This window comes from Loxodonta africana, chromosome 9, assembly GCF_030014295.1.
Source record: "Loxodonta africana isolate mLoxAfr1 chromosome 9, mLoxAfr1.hap2, whole genome shotgun sequence".
Lineage (NCBI taxonomy): Eukaryota > Metazoa > Chordata > Mammalia > Proboscidea > Elephantidae > Loxodonta > Loxodonta africana.
The window spans coordinates 103685582-103707345 of record NC_087350.1 but is presented as its reverse complement, the minus strand read 5'-3'; the positions used below and the strand labels follow the sequence as shown (position 1 = coordinate 103707345).

At 37.9% G+C, this 21764-nt stretch overlaps 1 protein-coding gene across 5 annotated transcripts in view; it reads right to left on the bottom strand.

Annotated features, from left to right (window-relative positions):
* The window catches only part of MPDZ (multiple PDZ domain crumbs cell polarity complex component), a 147369-nt gene that overhangs the window by 93700 nt on the left and 31905 nt on the right, over positions 1-21764 (bottom strand). For 4 of the 5 annotated variants that reach the window (XM_023545266.2, XM_064290503.1, XM_064290504.1 and 1 more), the window contains exons 7-13: positions 17816-18025; positions 14521-14635; positions 13922-14010; positions 5851-6037; positions 5038-5109; positions 2316-2425; positions 634-780 (exon numbers count right to left, since the gene is read on the bottom strand). In XM_023545266.2, the coding sequence (XP_023401034.2) occupies positions 634-780; positions 2316-2425; positions 5038-5109; positions 5851-6037; positions 13922-14010; positions 14521-14635; positions 17816-18025 (930 nt within the window). The remainder of the gene's footprint in view (positions 1-633; positions 781-2315; positions 2426-5037; positions 5110-5850; positions 6038-13921; positions 14011-14520; positions 14636-17815; positions 18026-21764) is intronic. The other variant, XM_064290502.1, reaches the window with a different exon arrangement.

The window sequence follows — 21764 nt, the reverse complement described above, 5'->3', positions numbered from 1 at the left end:
AGTTATTAAAAATACTCTCCAAGGATGAAGGGGAAAAGGAGGAGGTTATTAAAAAAAAAAAAAAAAAAAAAGACATTTTATATAATTATTAAGTGAAAACAATAAAAATAAAAAATGGTACGTACTGTATGCTAGCATGCGTTTCAAAAAGTAGGGGAAAATATATTTGAATTTTCTTATTTACGCATTAAAATATCTGTAAAAACGTTCAAGAAACGAGTAACAGTAGTTATCTATTGAAAGGTGATGGGAACTGGGTGACTGGGGCCAGGAAGGAGACTTTTCACTGAGTCTTTGTGTACAAAGTCTGCATCTTTGAATTCTTTGTGATTTTTGAAATGTGATTATTATTTATTATCTATTCCAAAAACTGAATAAATGTTTTAAAATTTAAAAACAAATATAATTTGCTGGACAAAAAAAAAAAAAACTAGCATGAAATTAGGGCTAAAGATCAATGTACGTTCACATTTGAAATTTCTTCTTTGGGTGAATTTTTATTTGCAGAGCCCTCTCAAGTATCCTTCAGAGGAGATCTTAACAAAAAAAAAAAAAAAAGAACTTACTAATTCATCAAATTAAGCCTCCTCAGAATCTTACTTAAGGGGGAGAGAGAATGGCGTATCTCCTTACTTCCAACAGCTCATCTCCACTGAACAGCTTCCCACTGTGTCCAACAGGACCTTCCGGTAGGACAGATCGGATAAAATGATGCCCCACTGTTGCTTCCAGACTTATCCCCAACCCACTGCTCTCACTGAACTTGCTCACGTGGGCCACCTGAAAGGAGAAAAATCACCAGCAATTCTAATATTCTTTCATTTTTGTGTTCTCATCTACTTATACATCTATTTCACATTCACCCAAAGGTGGTCAACTGTCTTACGAAAGTTTCCAAAACCTAACAATAAGCTACAAAGCTTTGGAGCTTTCCTATGAAAGAATACTGATGTTCACTAATCTGATGAACCAACACAAACTGCAATGAAGGAGCCGGCAGCTGGAAGAACCCAAGCCACTTTGCAGTACCTACAGACGCTGACGACAGAAAAAAGGTAGTCCAAACCACCAGGGATAAAATCAAAAGCCTTAGCTCAAACAACAGTACAGAAAACATGTGTATTTACTTGGCACTTAGGACGTGCCGGGGACTGTGCTACACCCTTTACTCAGTGATCTCAACTTTACCTCCTATTTCCTACTTTTACACTCAAATAAAGAAGAATGTTAGAAAATCACTCATTTTCCCATAGAACTCAATGATTACAATACAAAAATCAGACGAGATACTAGAGATCATCTACTTCATCCCATTTATTTTACAATTAAGGAAACTGAGGCACAGAAGGACTGAAAAAAAAAAGGTGTGTACTCAAAAGAGATCGCTCTTCTAATCACAGTATGTGCAGGATGAATAACTGAAGCTACATCAATCTGACTTTGAAATCCAATACTGGATGAAATCTTTCCCACTCCTTAAAGCCCAATTTCGATATCACTGAATTGCGAAACCTTCAAGTCCCCGCTGATAATGGCCATGTTACCGTATCTTTCCTTGACTTAATTTAAAATGGTAATAACAGCTGCACTTACTCAATTCTTATTTGATTAATAACCATCTTGGGTGTTTAAAAAAAAAAAAGGTAATTGTCACGAGGATTAAATAGAACACTTCAAACACTGCTTGGCACAAAATGCTCAATAAATGCTAGTTATTATTGATATTATATATCATTATCCATCACCTTTCATCTCTTTTATCCAGAGGTACCTGCATCTTATAAGCAATATAAGAAGTTCTACTCAGCATAATTTTTTATTTTTCCTTTCAAATCCCTCAAATTTTCTGGTATGCATCCAAAGATTGATAATTTGAGCCAACTTTGTAAAACCTCTTCTTAGGATAGGAGATCATTACTGCTATAAGCAAATCATGAGTAATCATAACACAGTCACCATGACATAAGAACAACAATATGAAATAAAGTATGCAAAATGGTAAGGATGGAGTGGAAAAGAGTCCCTTTACAATTTTATACACTGATCGTGATGATTTTTGTTTTATTTTTCAGTAAACTCTGTCATTTATTTATACTACTTCAAAAAATATTAAAACTTTGATGGATGATGACTTCTTAAATTTCCATCCTATTTATTTTAATTCTTTGGTTACTATTCAACTTTCTCCCATCTGAATTTTTAATACTTGGGGTGCACTTAACATTTTGCTTCTCTGGGACTCTTTCAAAGGTTCATCATTATATTTGCCATATACTCGAATACAGCTACTAGTTAGGGAGGGAAAGCTAACTTACCACTATTTCATAATTAATTCCCATAATCCTTTGCCACTTTGTCAGCAGGGCCGTTTCCTGTTGTTGCACATCTTCTATGTCTTCTATCTCAGCAGCCAGTAAGGGATACTCTGAAAGTCAACACAATTAAGTCAGTGACAAAATACAAAAATCTCCGTATTTTAAACCACCTAGCACAAGGGGACCCTATGATAAGAACTTGCCTGTTATACCAAGTCAGACTCCTTACCCAATATATGGGATACCTTATTCTATATATATTTTAATAATTTAATTCAGAACCCTATCATTTGCATACTCAACACTATTCTCTTTTAGGAGATCTCTTCTAAATCTTAGCAATAAAGCAAAAACCCATTGCCGTCAAGTCAGTTTTGACTCATAGCAACCCTATAGGACATAGCAGAACTGCCCCACAGGGTTTCCAAGGAGTAGCTGGTGGACTCGAACTGCTGACCTTTTGGTTAGCAGTGGAACGTTTAACCACTGCGCCACCAAGGCTCCAAAATATCCATACACTATCTAACTTTCATTTAAAACAATGACAACTCCAAGTCGCTCCACAATTCACTCGATGGTACTTAGTGACTCTCTAAGAAAAAGTCGAGCCAACTTTTATGCCAGTTCATCTCTTTTATTTTCATTTGGTCCTACAGGGGAAAAAAAAGGACCATGTTGTGTCTCAGCCAAACAAAGAAAGCAGAAAGAAATTAATAAATAATATAAGCAACTACACGTCCAATGAACAAATATAAATTAAAAAAGCAATGAAAAATTGAGATTGTATTTTAAAATAAAACCCTATAATTATAATCCCACTAATTGTCCAACATAAATAATAAATGATTTTAAAAAGAAAATCACTAAGCAAATTATGTCAACAATACCAAAGACAGACCACTTAGGCAAAACGAGAAGCTGCTTGAGAAGAGTTTCAAAGTTACATTCAAAGATTTCCATATTTCATCACAGTTTTCACTCAAAAAGGTTGTTTTTAAAAATCTCTATTAGACAGCATTATCTAAGTTATTTTTTCATATGCCTTTTACCATTCAAATTTGAAATTTAAAGAATGTTGCAAAACTCAAATTTCTCAATAGCTGCCTCGTGTTTAATACAAATTAATGAGCTTTCACTCCATGCATAATTTACTACAGATTTGTTAAGCCTTGAGTTAAGTCATTCTATTTTCTCCTTAAGAAACTGGAAACTGTAACCTATAATAAAATAAATTTGGGGGCTACCCCCCAAAAGAAGAGAATTTTCACTTCAAAATTAAATTTCTCCCAGAAAGGGGTAACTCTTTGGGCCTGAACACAGATTACAGGGAATCTGTGGACTTGATACAGGGAGAGAACTAGGAGGGTCAGCTCAGAGTCCTACCTCCCGCCACCTCCCCTTTCCTTGATTCTGCTGTGTCTACGGCTGGGCAGTGTCCAGTATGGTGGGGTTTTGAATGAGAAGGTGGAGAATCTGTAATCTGCTAGAAGACAGTCTGAGATTCACATTCATACAATCTACAATCACACAATCTTCCTTCTCCTCTTTCACAACTGCCCCAAGGCTAGATTTCAGGAACATTTGAAGAGCCCACGTCCAGTCTTCTGAACTTACTCTAAAGTCAAATGACTTGTGCAGGCTCACACGTGAGTAGAAATGTCTTTGGAACAGGCAATGGTCTCTTACCCCACTACTAGAGTAGAGGCCCTGGAATCACTTGGTAGCTTTTGTTTTGTTTATGTTGCTAAATAAACATTCTGGGGACTCTGGATACTAAGTCCAGAGTCCTCCCCTACCTACAGTCCCAACTCATATACACAGTCACCAAAGCAAAACAGTTGATTCTAAGTCTTCAAGACAACTACCCAACCATCTCCACTCACTATCTTAAATGTCATGCTCTCAAACATGTTTATCTTTTTCCACAACTACTGATACTCACTTTGGCCTAAATAATTTCTCTACCTATCAGTGTAAAAATAGCAGGGTGGGATTCACAGATGTGAAACCCACATATCTCATTCCCAGGATATCAAGTCCAGTAGATCTAAGTTACCAAAATATCTAAAGCAATCTGAAGGTAACGGGAGGACACAGTGGACAATTTAAAAAGACGGCAGTAACACTCCAACGTAATTACATATGAAAACAATGCTTCTTTAAAACAATTTTTCAACAGCTTGATGGACTCTAGGCTGGTAGTGAAATAATAACCAGAACAGTTTAATAATTTCTCTGTACGATTCCTTTCCAAACCAACTCTTCAATATGAAAAATGAGACTTGTGAAAATTGACAAGCCACCCAACCCTGGGCAATATCATTCCTAAAAACTTATGCTTTAAAGATACTCCGTTATTTATTTTAGAAAATAGTATAATTTTGTTATTGTTTCTTTAAGAAAGTAGAGACATGTTGGCTGTATATAGAAGCAAGGGGGAGGTGAATTAAAATTATGTGCACAACTGATTCCTAAAGGTTTCTGGGTAAATAAATGTAGAAGAAAGAAAAGACTAACTCAGCAAGAAAACATACCAGATATAAGCAAACTATTTTAGTCATCTACTTGAGCAATTAATCACATCTCTAGATAGAGATTACAAGCATCTCTTCTGAAAGTTATTTTTCAGTAATTTTTACAGCCTAGATGCTTAATCACATTTATAAAAGTCATTTCCCTAAAAAAAAAAAAAAAAAGAACATAACCCGCTCCTGGTGTTTACCTTCTTCTTCAATAGGTAATATGTTGGTGTTTCTCCTCAAAGATAAAGCATCTTCATCTTTTTCATAGTTTTCTTAAAGAGAAGAATATTTTAGTAGTTATGTTTTTTTTAATATTATCAAGCATTTGAATTTTTCTAATTCCACTGTATTTATTGGAACACCTAGCTGAGTTTGTTTTTTGGAGGTAAGCTCTTCAATAACCACGTATACTAAAAGGTAAGTTTCCTATTAATGAGGAAAAAGGAGTGACACACTTCTCCAGTGACTTGCCTGGCCCCTACTACAGCTCTAAGTGCCAGAATGGTGAACATTTTAGAAAAGAAACATTTTCCAGCCAACAGCCTGACTTCTACCAATAATCCCAACTTTATTAAACTTCCTTTTACATCCTTCAGCTACCTGGGAATTGCAGTCATTCGCAGAGATACCCAAATACAAAGAGCTTATGAATGGCATTTCTAAATGTGGAATTTAATTCAACTCCTTCAAGGCTGAGCATTTAACTCATGGGGGCCCACGTACATAATTCAGTCAGAACAGGATCTCCTCAAGACAGAACAGTGCCATGGCGGAAAGGTGCTCATTGGGAAATGGCAACTGAATGAATAGGATACAAAGAAATACGTTTTATTCAGAAGTGCATTTACGGTTAATGGACTCTGGTTCCGAATAATCCTAACTTTATTAAACTTCCTTTTCACTTGGTTCATAATGAATAGTTGGGGGTAGAAACCATTCTTTAAATAATTTCAGAATTAAAAAAAAAAAACCTAACAAAGGTCTACCTGAAAGGCCAATTGTTCTGGTATTACCTTTGTTCATGCTGGTATTAAGAGGTGACAAAACTGCATCTTTTGTGAGGTCTTCCCCCGGCGTGAGTTCAGCTTCCTGCTTCGCTCCTCCTCTCCTCATTAGTGTCAGGCGCACAGTCTGTCCTGTGTGTCGCAACACCTCTACTGCTTGTTGGTTGGTGAAGCCCTGAAGGTTTGTGCCGTCTACCTGCGAGAGAAACAAAATGTTAAAAAAAAAACCAAAAACCAGACTCGTGTATTACCCATGTACAAAATGCTTATTTACTGCTTGTTACTGTGAGGACTGGGGAATGGGCAATGGTACCCAACACTTCTTTGAAGACCAGTACTACCTTAGAGGATCCCTGGTGGCACAGTGGTTAAGAGCTTGGCTGCTAACCAAAAGGTAGGCAGTTCAAATTCACCAGCCACTCCTTGGAAACCCTATGGGGCAGTTCTACTCTACCCTTTAAGGGTCGCTATGAGTCAGAATTGACTTGAAGACAATGGTTTGGTTTGGTTGGTACTACCTTAGATGCCCTAGAATCACTTGGGAGAGTTTTGATTATTTTAATACAGATTCTGGGGTCTCTCCTAGGAACTATGAGCTAGTAGTTCTACAACAGGGCTCATGCTTCTGTGTTGTTGTCAGAAGCCCTCAAATCAGCTCCCAACTCATGGTGAGCCCATATACAACAGAGCAAAACATGGCCTGATCCTGTGCCATTCCCAGATCAGTTACGGATCAAACTGCTGTGATCCACATGGTTTTCACTGGCTGAGTTTCAGAAGCAGATCACCAGGCCTTTCTTCCTAGCCTGTCTTAGTCTGGAAGCTCTGCTGAAGCCCATTCAGCATCATCACAACACAAAAGCCACCACTGACAGATGGGTGATGGCTATGCATGAGGTGTACTGGCTGGGAATCAAGCCTGGTCTCCCACACAGAAGGCAAGAATTCTCCCACCAGCCCCCAATGTCTCCATGCTTCTATACCTTCTTTTATAGTCTCCAGGTGATCCTGAGGCATAGTCAAATTTGAAAACTACTACTATACAGGATGAAGGTAAACAAGACAGTGATGAGATAATGCTTACTGAGAATGCTGACGTTTTCCAAAACTATATTTATACTGGCTTTAAAAAAAAAAGATAACAAAGCTATCTTCTCATTTCCTTCCTCTTTCAAAAAATATACATGATTCTCCCTCTTTCTAGTTCACAAACAACAAAACATTTGAAAATGCCCCTATGACTTTTCCAAACTACAAATACGCTCATCTCACCCAACCCCTGCCTTCCAAAGAGCACTCCATAGGACAATGCTCCAAATCCTCAAAACGGTCTAGAGAGTGTCAACTGCCCCCGCCTCCCATCATCACCACCACCCACCATCACCAGCCTCATCTTGCCTGATGTCACCTGTTACTCTCTGTGCTCTAGCTCAGTGGTCTCACTTCCATCCTTCTGACTTGTGTATTCCCCCAACCATGCAGTCTGAGAATGCTGTTCCCTCAGCCTGCACCCTCTGGACAGCCCACTCCAGCCCTTACTTTCTCATCACTTCACTTAGAAAACACCGGTAACTGCTGCAGAGCTCAGTCCAGAGACTTCCAGGATTGAGCTATCCTGACCTCCTTGACTATCGTCAAATTCCCTTTTACCCACCCTTCTTCACAGCGTTTAGCAGAATTTTAATTTTACATTTTCTGTTGTTATTTGCTCTATGGCTGTATGCTCCACGAGGGCAGGCTATGTGTCAATTTTGTTATAGCTGCATCATCAAAACACATCGCTGTCTGCACAACAGGCATTCATCCCAAATGGGAAGGTATAGTCATTGGCTCATACGCCAAAGATTTAGTTGTAAAGCAAATTCCTTTTGGAATAGATAAATGCAAAGTATAATACCATATTTAAAGAAAGCAAATTCATAAAATCATAGTGACAGCAGTTTGGAAAAATGGACCAATAAATTTAATGGTGAAATTCAAAGCCACTGGTGTTCCTTTTGAATTGTGTAATAGCCGTAAAACGTAAGAGTGTCATGCGTTTCTAAGCACAGTGCTGGCCACAATCAGCACTCAAATATTTATTATTTATAAAATAAATGAAAATTATTTATCAGTGGTCTCCAACATAGAATACCTTCACTGCAGAAGTTTCTGGAAGAAAATATTAGAACTTCTAATTAAACATATTTTTTATCTCATTTCTATTCCATGTATATATACATATTATATATATTAATTAGTTGTATATATTATAAATGGATATATAGACAGAAAGGGAGAGAAAGAGGGAGAAAGGAATAGTCAATTTTTTTTTTATTTGCTGACAAAGATAATCAATCAAAATTTAAAGACCTCTAATGTTTTTTTTTAATCTAGATGATATTCTCCTAGCTTGTGGTTCCTTCAGTCTTGTATTAAACTTCTGCTCTAGATGGCAACTTAACATAGGTGTCTAACTCTTCCTCTTTCCCCCCACTTCCACTTTGGTGATTCCCTTTTGGAAAGACAAAATATAACAACAGAGGAAACACCGCAATAAAACTGGATACTAAGGAAAGACAGGCTCAGGCAGTGTTTGGTTCTGTTGTACAGAGGATTGCTATGAGTCGGAAGTGACTGGACAGCACCTGACACATGCCATAGCTATAAAGGGAGAACCTAACCACAGTAACAAAGTCACGGAATATCAAAGGCAACATCTGACCATTTTTCCCAAAATTTATAAGCTTGTTAATTTATCCATCACAATCCCATACTGCATTTAGCAAGAATCACTATGTGTTATCAATCTAAAGAGAATGAGTGTATGATTTTATCAAATGACGAAGTGAAGTCAACCTTCTAAAAAAGACAACAGAGGCCTTCTGTCAAAGAAAATCTTATGGAGAACAACAATATATAAAATGTAAAACAAAAAAACAGGAAAAAGAAATGAATCCAGCCCTTGATTCTATACCCTGCCCCCGTGCCTATAGTGAAATCCTAGGTGTCCACAGAACACAATTTGTACAAGAGGGATCTTACAGCAAAACGGTTTTAATGTTACAAAATAATACTTCCCTAAAATAGTAATAAACAATTTATTTATTTTCTCATCACCTCAACAACTCCAAAATAAAAAGAGAGCGTAGCTCCAAATAGCTGCTGCCCAAACAAAAAACAAACAAATAGCCAAAGACTGCAGTTGTGAAAAAGCAACCAAATATGGAAACCTTTCCTACTGCTGTCTCAGAAGTCCACAAGATGGTGATATTTCTCCAAAAAATTAATGCAAGATCAAAAGCATTGCATGAAGTGCTTCCAACTCTGAAATAAGGGAATGTCGCTAAAAATACAAATGCAAACTCAAAATATAGATGACAGTGAAGACAATGATTTTATTAAAGAAAGAAAGAAAGAAATCTCAGGGGAAGGATGGTTCCACCTTTGGAATCAACAATTTCCTCTATCACTGATTGCCTAAGGGGAATTATAAGGAGCCCTGGCGGAGCAGTGGTTAACCACTCAGCTGCTAACTCGAAGAAGGTCAGTGGTTCAAATCCACCAGCCACTCCGCAGGAGATGATGTGGGAACTTCCCTAAAGATTTACAGCCTTGGAAATCATATGAGGAAGTTCTACTCTATCCTATAGGGTCACTATGAGGCAAAACTGACTTGACAGCAACAGGTTTGGTTTGTTGTTGTTGCTGTTGTTGTTAGGTGCCTTCTTGTCAGTTCCAATTGAGAGTAACCCCTATGAATAACAGAATAAAACCCTGCCCGGTCTTGTGCCATTCTCACAATCGTTGTTAAGCTTGAGCCCCCTGTTGCAGCCACTGTGTCAATCCATCTCCTTGAGGGTATTCTTTTTCTTTGACTCTCTACTTTACCAAGCGTCATGTCCTCCAGGGACTGGTTCCTCCTGATAATGTCCAAAGTGTGCGAGATGTATCTCACTATTCTTGCTTCTAAGGAGCACTCTGGTTGTACTTCTTCCAAGACAACTTGCTCATTCTTTTGGCAGTTAAATGTATATTCAACATTCTTTGCCAACACCACAATTCATAGACGTCAATTCTTCTTCAGTCTTCCTTATTCACTGCATAGCTTTCACATGCATATGAAACACCATGGCTTGGGTCAGGCATACCTCAGTCTTCAAGGTGACATCTTTGCTTTTTAACACTTTAAAGACTTCTTCTGCAGCAGATTTGCCCACTGCAAAGCATCTTTTGATTTCCTGACTGCTACTTCCATGGGTGTTGATTGTGGATCCAGGTAAAATGAAATCCTTAACAACTTCAGTCTTTTCTCCATTCATCATGATGTGGCTTATTGGTCCAGTTGTGAGGATTTTTGTTTCCTGTTGAGGGTAATCCATACTGAAGGTTGTGGTCTTTGATCTTCATCAGTAAGTGCTTCAAGTCCTCTTCACATTCAGCAAGCAAGGTTGTGTCATCTGCATAACACAGATTGTTAATGAGTCTTCCTCTGATCCTGATGCCCCATTCTTCACATAGTCCGGCTTCTCGGAGTATTTGCTGAGCATACTGATCGAGTAGGTCTGGTGAAAGGATGCAATCCTGACGCACACCTTTCGTGACTTTAAACCATGAAGTATCCCCTTGTTCTGTTCAAATGACTGCCTCTTGATCTATGTACAGGTTTCTCATGAGCACAATTAAATGTTCTGGAATTCCCATTCTTCACAACGTTATCTGTGATTTGTTATCAACCACACAGCCAAATGCCTTTACACAGTCAATAAAACACAGGTAAACGTCTTTCTAGTATTCTCTCCTTTCAGCCAGGATTCATCTGACATCGGCAATGAGATTCCTTATTACAAGTCCTCTTCTGAATCTGGCTTGAATTTCTAGCAGTTCCCTGTCAATATATTGCCGCAATCAATTTTGAATGATTTTCAGAAAAATTTTACTTGCGTGTGATATTAATGAAATTGTTCGATAATTTCTGCATTCTGTTGGGTCACCTTTCTTGAGAATAGGCATAAATATGGATCTCTTCCAGTCGGCTGCCAGGTAGCTGTTTTCCAAATTTCTTTGCATAGACAAGTGAGCACTTTCAGCACTGCACCCATTTGTTGAAACATCTCAGTTGGTACTCTGTCAATTCCTGGAGCCTTGTTTTTCACCAATGCCTTCAGTTAAGCTTGTACCTCTTCCTTCAGTACCATCAGTTCCTGACCTTATGCCATCTCTTGAAATGGTTGAATGTTGACTAATTCTTTTTGGTATAATAACTCTGTATATTCCTTCCATCTTCTTTTGATGCTTCCTATATCATTAATATTTTCCCCGTAGAATCCTTTAATATTGCAACTTGAGGCTTGAATTTTTTCTTAAGTTCTTTCAACTTAAGAAATGCCTAGAGTGTTCTTCCTCTTTGGTTTTCTATCTCCAGGTCTTTGCACATGTCATTATAATATTTTACTTTGTCTTCTCGAGCCACCCTTTGAAACCTTCTGTTCTACTCTTTTACTTCATCATTTCTTCCTTTCACTTTAGCTATTTGATGTTCAAGAGCAAGTTTCAGAGTCTCTTCTGACGTTTGTTTTGGTCTTTTCCTTCTTTCCTGTCTTTTAAATGACCTCTTGCTTTCTTCATGTATGATGTCCTTGGTGTCATTCCATTAGTTTTCGAGGCGTCAAATCTATTCTTGAGATGGTCTCTAAATTCAGGTGGGATATTCAAGATCATACTTCGGCTCTCATCAACTTGTTCTAATTTTCTTCAGTTTGAACTTAAACTTACTTACATATGAGCAATTGATGGTCTGTCCTGCAGTCAGCCCCTGGCCTAGTTCTGACTGATGATATGGAGCTTTTCCATTGTTACTAGCTGTTTAGGTAACAGAGATGGGGAAATTAAAAATAACTGCTAATTGGTATAAAGCTTCTTTTGGGGATGATGAAAATGCTCTAAAATTGATTGTGCTAATGGGTACACAACTCTGAATATACTGAATTGTACATTTTAAATGAGTGATTTATATGGCATATGAATTATATCTCAATAAAACTGTTTAACGAAAAATATGCTTTCTAATAGATTAAAATACTAGCTGAGAAAAAACAGTAAATTAGCTGTTTTCAATTGCTAATTCAGTATCAGATATAGATTTAGACCCTACATTTACTCACTCTATCACCTTTCCTCCCTCTCACAAATGAAGATCATTGTTGTTATTGCTAGGTGATGTTGAGCTGGTTCAGACTAACACAGACCTCATGTCCATCCTCACAGTCATTGCTAAGTTTCAGCCCACTGTTGCAGCCATTGTGTCAACCCATTTCACTGAGGGTCTTCCTCTTTTTCACTGACCCTCTACTTTACCAAGCATGATGTATTTCTCCAGGGACTGGTTCCTCCTGATAACATGTCCAAAGTACCTAAGACGAAGGCTCACCATCCAACGTTCTAAGGAACATTCTGGCTCTATGTCTTCTGAGACAGATTTATTTGCTCTTCTGGCAGTCCATGATATATTCAATATTCTTGCCCAACATCACAATTCAGATGCATCAGCTCTTCTTTTGTCTTCCTTATTCATTATTTAGCTTTCACATGCATATGAGGTGACTGGAAATACCACAGCTTGGGTCAGGCACACCTCAGTCCTCAAAGTGACATCTTTGTTTTTTAATACTTCAAAGAAATCTTTTGCAGCAGATTCACCCAACGCAATATGTCATTTGATTTCTCGACTACTACTTCCATGGGCATTGGTTATAGATCCAAGTAAAATGAAATTCTTGACAACCTCAGTATCTTCTCCATTTATCACAATGTTGATTATTGGTCCAGTTGTAAGGATTTTTATTTTCTTTATGTGGAGGTGTAATCCTTACTGAAGTCTGTAGTCTTTGATCTTCATCAGTAAGTGCTTCAAGTCCTCTTTGCTTTCAGCAAGCAAAGTTGTGTCATAACTCATAAAATCATAAAGTGGTTAATTTTTACTGTATGATATACACTGGAGACACAGTGGGAGGAAGCTCATTTCCAGCCTATAGCCAGGTTAGCTAGTAAACACAGCTTGGTCTCCAGAGTAGATTTCAAGAGGTTAATTAATAGGTTTCAGTAGCAGTTTCATAGAACTAAAACCAAGAAGACTCAGTACAGTTGCCATGTAGAAGCAAAGGGCTGAGATAAAGGCCTTTTGTCTGAACCTTCTACTTTCTGTTATTACTGCTTTTATGATCCCAAAGGTACAACAGAGACAAGTATAAACAAATAATCCTAAAACAAATCATCATTCTCCAAGATGACTTCCAAAGAATATTAATGTAAAGTTTGGGAAAAGAAAGATCCCACAACTATGGAAGTTTAGGACATATTAAGGTAAAAAGTTAAACAGGTTTCTCTACAGCAGGACTTCTCAGGGTTTTCAATTTTCTAGTGTGTACTGTGAATCTTTAAGAGACCATATCATCTGCAGTTTTTCCTAAGCTTATTTGACTAGGAAACTCTTTGTGCAGAATCTTCTTGAATTTACGTTCTGGGGAGTAGTTGAGTGGTTCGGGGAGTCCAGTTTCCAGTGAGCATTGGAAAGCTGGAGTTTTTTGCACAGCACCTTAAACAGCCATTTACTTATGATCTACTGATGATCGTCAAGACAATAATGATGAGCTTGATCTAATTAAGAGCAGATGGATCTGTTTCTTTTAAAGAATCCCTTGCTCATGGAGCCAGAAATATCGGTGTCATTCCGCTGATCAAAAAAAAAAAAAAGTAAGCATGCCAAAATCAGATTCAAGTACACTACAGGTTTTGAAGTCTGCAACTAAATATAAGTGTCATATTCATTAACGCAATAAATTCATTCCAACCAGAAATGGAATATACCAGAATTTTTCAAGCAAGTTTCAAACTTTAGAATTGAAATCAGTAAAGCTTCAATTCAGTGTTCTACTTTATCTCCACAAAATAATAAGGTAAGTAATTGCAATGATAGCCTCAAGTCACCCAAGTAAGTTTAATTAATGCTGAGGTAACCAGAGTTCCTCAAACTGAGAAAACAAGAAGAATGCATTTGTCAAACATGAGAAGTAACAAAGCTATTATGAAATGTGTCACTTACTGCTATAATTTGGTCTCCAATTTGGATTCTTCCATCATGTTCAACAGCACTGCTTTTTGTAATGCTCTTTACAAAGATTCCTGAAGGTTCTAAGATTAAAAATAGGTTATTTGTCAGGATATCCACCCTTTATTCTACAAATGTAAAATCCTAATTTTGCAAATGTATATATTAACAAGCCATACAATCAAAACCATTAGTAGAAACTTAGGCTACAAAATAAGACAATTCTTTTTTCTATTTTAAATATAGTATCATAATATCCATAACTATAGTATCAGTATCATAGTATCCATAAAAACTCATTGCTGTCAAGTCGATTTTGACTCATAATGACCCTACAGGACGGAGAATAACTGCCCCATAGGCTTTCCAAGGAGTGCCTGGTGGATCTGAACTTCTGACCTTTTGGTTAGCAGCCACACTTTTAACCACTGCGCCACCTACAGTAGTCTATATTAAATTATTCCTAAAGAAGTTTTCAATCAGTTTATCCAATAATCTTAAAACATATAATTCTGATTCAATATTTAATAAGACAAAGATATTAGAGGCAAATGCTGAGTTTAAAAAATAAAATATTTAATGTTTATAACTACCTAATTTTTTATCTCCAATGTAACCAGCAATGGTAATTCCTAATCCTTGGATATTTTTTGTGAGTTCCACATCAAATGTCTCACTTTCTTCACTTTTCTGAGTAGAAGCCTCAGCCTAAAATAAAATCCACAAACAAAACAAGTTAAAAAATCTGAATAATATGATGTAATTAGGCATCAGAGAACTTTGCTAGAGAACTATAGTAGAGATCACTCCTTCAGTTATGAGGACATAGAGTCAGCATTATTTTTACTCAGAAATCAGGTCAGTAATAAAGCTGAACCACTCTGTCACGAATTGAATTGTGTCCCCCAAAAATATATGTCAACTTGGCTAGGCCATGATTCCCAGTATTGTGCAATTGTCCACCATTTTGTCATTTGATGTGATTTTCTTCTGTGTTGTAAATCCTACCCCCATGATGTTAATGAGGCAGGATTAGAGGCAGTTATATTAATGAGGGAGGACTCAGTCTACAAGATTAGGTTGTTATCTTAAGTCAATCTCTTGAAATATAAAAAAGAGAAGAAAGCAGAGAGACATGGGGACTTCATACCACCAAGAAACAAGAGCCAGGAGAACAGCATGTCCTTTAGACCTGGGGACGCTGCTCTGAGAAGCTCCTCAACCAGGGAAGATTGATGACAAGGACCTTCCCCCAGAGCTGACAAAGAGAGAGAAAGCCTTCCCTTGGAGCTGGTACCCTGAATTTGGGCTTCTAGCCTACTAGACTGTGAAAGAATAAATTTCAGTTTGTTAAAGCCACCCGCTTGTGGTATTTCTGTTACAGCAGCACTAGATAACCAAGACACAGCCTGTATTAGAGAGGTACATTACTGTTTGTGTACACAGAATTTTAGAAATCAAATATTTTCTTATTAACAAGTTTTATTTTCAGAGATGGCTCATCTTCATTTCTGAAGAGGCTGGGATGAGATGCAGTACAGTAGACAGAGCTCATGTTTTGAATTCAGATAAACAAGTGCACGCCTAGCTTGCTACTTAATCTTTGTAAGCATCACTCTGCTCAATTATATATCAGGAGTAATAATAACAAATCCAGCCAACATTTATTGAGGACTTTCTGTGTTAACAGGGAATTGCCATGTCTTAATTCATTTCTTCTTAGAGCAAGCCTATAGGTATAATTATTATGTCAATTCTTCTCTGGGGAAACTGAGGCACAGAAACTTTTCCAAGGACAAACAGCTACAATCTAGTAGAGGCAGGATTCAAATCCAGAAAGTCTGGTTGAAGAGCCCCTGCTCTGAAATGATAAGCTATATGTGAAGTCCCTAGTGGAAAGTAAAACCACAGTGTCTACTCTGAAAATGTTAATTGCTATTAATATCTTAAATCTGATAGTTGATTCTAACACCATGAATGCGTTACTCTAGCCTCCAGACACGCAACTAATCTGCTAATGACTTATTTTGAAAACCAGTGAAATGCATCAATGAACTATTTAAAATCCTCTCTTTAGTTGGTTTGTAAATTGGGAATTCACTATGAAAAGCTATAAAGAAAATATACCTGTCTGCACTGACACCTTTCCTTCCCAGAATAACAGCAGGTTTCACAAATGTCATCTTTTGCTAGAAATACTATTACTTGAACTGCATGCTATATAATGTATACCAAATTGAAGGATAAGGCTCGCCTACACAAACATTAGTGGACTGGAGCAATAAGTCATCAATAAGCTATTGATACCAGGTACTAGTGTGGTGTCAGCAGATTCTACAGAGAATCTTTAAAGAGCACAACAGGACCAGGGCTGTGGGCATTAATAGACATAAATGTTGGGGGCTAGTTGGTACTGTCTACTGATTTTCTTGAAATAAACCATATTTTTTTTTTTTAATGGGTAGTCCACTTAAATAAGATATAATTTCATAGTAAAGTTTGATTTATTTTTTTCTTTGCACATAATTATCTGTGCAAACTTAGCAAAAGTTTAAAGTTTAGATAATTGCAAGAAAATGACAGGATGAAATCTGCTTCAATTGAAACAAATGTGTTTGCTATTTTTAATAAGACTTCTGCGAGCGCTATTTTAGAGGGTGGCAATTTGACTATCGAACGGTTTTAAAAGGGGCACAAGCTTCAGAAATGATGATATGCACAGAATAGATATTTTTCTAAGCATTCAATTACATCAAGTGGTTTTCGGTATTGCATTCATTCATGTATTGCTGAATAAAATGTTTTGTTTACCACAAAAGAATGCCATTTAGATACTTTCATAAACAAGCTTTCTTTCTTTACTTCTTTCTCTTTGCAAAAAATAGCAACCAAACTCAATCCTAAAAAAACAACAGAATCATGGAAATTTCAAGTGTTCTAATAAAGTTTTAAAGAGCTTGAAGAGGAAGTCAGGATATTAAAGTGTTTGTAGCAACTAGTCAGAAAAAAATTAATATAAAAAAGTACATAAATATTTGTATATGAATGGGAAAGGATTATAGGCCTTGATTTTGCTATAAATCTCACTCAGAAATTTGGTGTAATTCTCTTCTTAAAAATGTGAGTGATTGCTGGATAAAAATATTGCGTTAATATTTTATCCACTATAAACTTGTGACCTGTAAACTGAGATAACCACCACATTCCAAATAATTTTGAAATTTTCCAGCTTTTTTTCATATCACATCGAGGGCAAAGACAGATTGCTATCATTATGAATCAAGCTTTTGTTACCTCAAAAGCATGACTTTTGTTTAAAAGATTATATAACCAGGTCAAGAGTAAAAACTTCTTATTACAAATCTGATAACATTTCTATGACATACCTTAAAACAATGATACTGAAAGGCTGTCGTAAGCTTTATTCATCCCCACCAAGCCTGTCTCTATGCCTCAACCTCCATATACTAAAAAAAAAATCCTAAAAGAAAATTGTGGAAAGGGAATGACTAGCGCTTATGATCTACTTCACAGAGACCTTTTTGATTAAGAGAAAGATAGAATTAAACATTTTTGGTATTTGGTATTATTATTAGCAAGTAATTCTTTAAGATTGCATCCAAATTTTCTTGTGAAGGTGTTGCATACAGACAAATGGAAAATAGTAATCTAGAATTTTGTAAACAACCTTTTTTTTTTTTTTTACCTGTGTTACATGGTCCTCCTGCTTAATAAAATACTGCCCCTGCTGAAAAGCACTTATATTTGCATCGTGTTTCATTCTTAACACCAATATGAATGTAAATAAGTCTAGTTTCTAAATAAACACCACTGTCATCTAAGTGCTCCTGTCTCTGAGTTTCGCATTAACTGTTTTTCCCTACTTACCCGCACCTCTGGCATGGAAGATGGGGACGAGGAGAGGGTGATGCCCAAAGAGGTGGGTGCTGTCGCTTCTTCTATGGCCCCTCTTGCAATCACCAACTTCACTCTGTTTCCACACTGCCTGAGGACTTGTGCTACTTGCTCACTGCTCATTCCTGCTAGATCTGTGTCACCAATCTTTAGAATGTGGTCTCCACTGCACAATCGCCCATGCTGAATCAAAAAAAGAAAAATCAGGCTAGTATTATTTTGACTGCATTACCGAAATCCTGAGTGAGGGAAAAGGAACAATAAAAATGGCAATGACATGAATTTTCTCTCATGGGACAATAAACATATTAACCGCCTTCTGAAACATTCTAGCATCAGTCAATGTGATATAAGCTATTGAAAGGCACTAATTTACCTTAAATCAACAGTTACTCTAAACTTTTCTGTTTGATATCTACCCACTAAATGCAATAAAACACTAAGTCTATTCATTTTTTTTTTTTTTTTTTGTGGGATAGAAAGAAGAAAATGCCATTAAGCGCAGACAAAGTACGAAGTCGCTATGCAACTACACTCAAAATGTGGTATGAACCCCTAAGAAAGTATGGGATTAATAACACAACCTTCTGGTTGGCCACTTCAATTACAAATGTCCCTGAATGACTCATTTTCAGATGAAGTCCTTGTGAGATGAAAATTCAGATATATGAGGCATGTGAAAAGCTGTCTTACAAGCCTCCATGTAAGCACTGCCCAGAACAACTTTCTGCAATGACAGACATGTTCTGCACTGCCCTATATGGCACTGTCCTATATGGCAGCCACAAGCAACATGTGGTTAAGGAGCACGTGAAATATGGCTGGTCCAACTGAGGAACCAGATTTTTAATTTTATTTAATTTTAATTCAAATTTTAAAAGTGACAGCTGGTGAGTGGCCAGACTATGGACAGTCCAGCTCCACGCTGAAGGTAAAGCTTATATATCACAAACTTGTCAACTGGAGGACATTCACTTGGTACAGCTAAACCAGTGGCCATCGAGCTAATTCTGACTCCTGGAGGCCCCATGTGTGTCCCAGTAGAACTGTGGTCCATAGGGTTTTCAATGACTGATTTTTCAGAAGCAGATCACCAGGCCTTTCTTTTGAGATGCCTCTAGGTAGACTCAAACCTCCAACCTTTCAGTTAGCAACCAAGCACAATAACTGTTTATACCACAAAGGGACTTCATTGATACTGCTAGATGCTGGCTGATGTTTAAAAGGAAGAAAAATTTTGGATACTATTGCATTAGTGTTAATACCTCTACTGACAAGGTTGCCATTAAATGGAATTTTCATTTGTGAACTTGAGAAATGTTTGATGAACCTGACTTCCGAGTGTGACGTTCATATACACATGCAAAAACATAGAGGTTTATAAAACAAAAGGTTACAATCAAGGCAAAAGTTACTTAAACTAGCATAACTTCTCAAATTAAAACATGTCATAGCTAATACAATTATTAAAAGTTTTTTCACATATATTTCAACACTGTCACATATCATAGATGGTGATGCTTATATGAAGTACTCTAAGTAATGAAAATAGGCTGTGCTTTTCATATGCAAGATGGTACCAGCGACCCATCATTAAAGGGACAAGTTAAATCTTTTTTGCTCTTAATAATACATATTGTTTTTCCACAATAGCTTGTGGTTATAAAACAGCTGACTAGGTTTACAAATATGGCTACCTCTACAATGATCAAAACCATAAGCTTAGTTTTAGTCTGTGGTTCTAAATATCTTAAGATCATTGTTTGTAACTCTAACTTAGGATCAATTGCCCTTTTCAAATGTAACTTCCCCCAGGTCTAAGAGAACACTTTAGGGACCGCCCAGTGAAATACAAGATGCTAACTCAGTTCCTTTGTGTTAAGAATTGAACTGTGTCTCCCAAAAAAACCCTACGGAGTAGTTCTACTCTGTCTTATAAGGTCACTATGAATCAGAATTGACTTGACACCAACGGGTTAAAACGTGTGTCAACTTGGGTAGGCTATGATTCCTACTATTGTGTGGTTGTCTTGATCTGATGTATTTACACTGTGTGTTGTAAATCCTCTGTGAAGTTAATGAGGCAAGATTAGAGATAATTATATTAATGAGGCAGAATGCAATCTACAGGATTAGGTTGTATCTTGAGTCACTATCTTTTGAAATATAAAAAAGAGAAATGAGTAGAGAGGAGAGGAACTTCATGCCACCAAGAAAGAAGAGCCAGGAGAAGAGCGTATCTTTTGGATCCAGGGTGCGGTGCCTGCACTGAGAAACTCCTAGACCCAAGGGAAGATTGATGACAAGGACCTTCCCCCAGAGCTGACAGAGAGAGAAAGCCTTCCCCTGGAGCTGGCACCCTGAATTCGGACTTCTAGCCTTCTAGACTGTAAAAGAATGAATAAATTCCTGTTTGTTAACACCATCCATTTGTGGTATTTCTGTTATAGCAGTACTTGATAACTAACACAGAATTTGGTACCAAGAGTGGGGTGCTGCTCTACCAGAAACTTAAAGTGTGTAAGTGGTCCTGAAACTGCAAATGGATAGAGGCTGGAAGGGTTTTAAGGTGCCTAATAGCAAAAGCCTTGATTTCTATGAACAGATTGTTGATGGAATTATGGATATCACAGACAATTCTGGTGAGGGCTCAGAAGGAAGTGAGGAGAGCTGTAACATCAGAGACAGCAAAGACGGCAAGAAGTAACAGCAGAGAAACGGCAGAAGCAGAACAAGGAGACCAGTGCGAGATGGCATGGGAGCCAACCCATGGAGTGAGAGAGCTGAGTGCCTTTGTGCAGGAGGCCTCCTGGCAGAGTGGGATGCTCTGAGCACTTACTGGTGGAGCTAGGCTTGCTGATCCACAGAGCGAGAACTGAGTGCTTTTGAGACGAGGTTTACTGGAGGAGTGGGATCCCTTCAGGCACTTACTGCTGGAGCTAAAGAGCTTTAGAAACGTGCCCCAGCAGAGCAGACACCAGGCCCAAGAGGGCCAAAGGGGACAAGAGGCCAAGGAACCAGGAAACAGAAGCTGAAGAGACAGGGAACACAGGAAGCGGAGCTGCCTCAGTCTCAACGGTTAAGGTCATGACCTTTGAGGTCTCAAAAGGTAGAGCCACAGCCTGCTGGGTCTCAAAGGGTGGGACCGTGGCCTCCTAGGTTTCAAAGAGTCAGACCTTTACCAATTCGGTTCCGGAGTGTGGGGCTGCTGTTCACGAGTGCCAGCAGGATGGGGCCAGATCTGACGCCCAAAGCTGAGGGGGTTGGGCTGCCATGCCCACGGGGCAGAAGAGCCAGGCCTCCTGGGGCCAATGGGGTAGGGTTGCCACTCCTACAGACTAGGAGAATGGGGCCGCCCAAATCCAAAGGAGGAGAGTTGTTGTCCCAGTAGGCCTGGAAGACTGAGCTGAGGTTCAGGGCCGAGGGGCCTCCACCCAGAATCTGTAAAGTATGATCAACACTCAAGAGTCTGGAGGGCAGGGCCACTGCCTAAACAGTCTCAGAGAACAGAGGATTATTTTCCAGTCTTCAGAGCTAATGTTATGTGTTCTGCTGACTTGCTTAGTGCCTATTATCCTTCCTTTCCCTACAATTTTTCCATTTGTAATGGAAATGCCTACCTTGTGTCCATTCCACCATTGTCTTTGGAAGCAGATAACTTGTATTCTAGATTTCAGATGAAGAGGAATTTTTTCCAGAACGGAATCTGGATTTGGAGTTGATTTAAGACTTTTGGGATGACACGATGCGGTGGATGTGTTTTAAAAGTAGCAAGGACATCAATTTTGGGGGGCCCAAGGGTAGAATGTTATGGATTGAACTGTGTCCCCCCAAAATATGTGTCAAATTGGCTAGGTTGTGATTCCCAGTATGGTGTAATTGTCCTCCATCTTGTGATCTGATGAATTTATCCTATGTGATG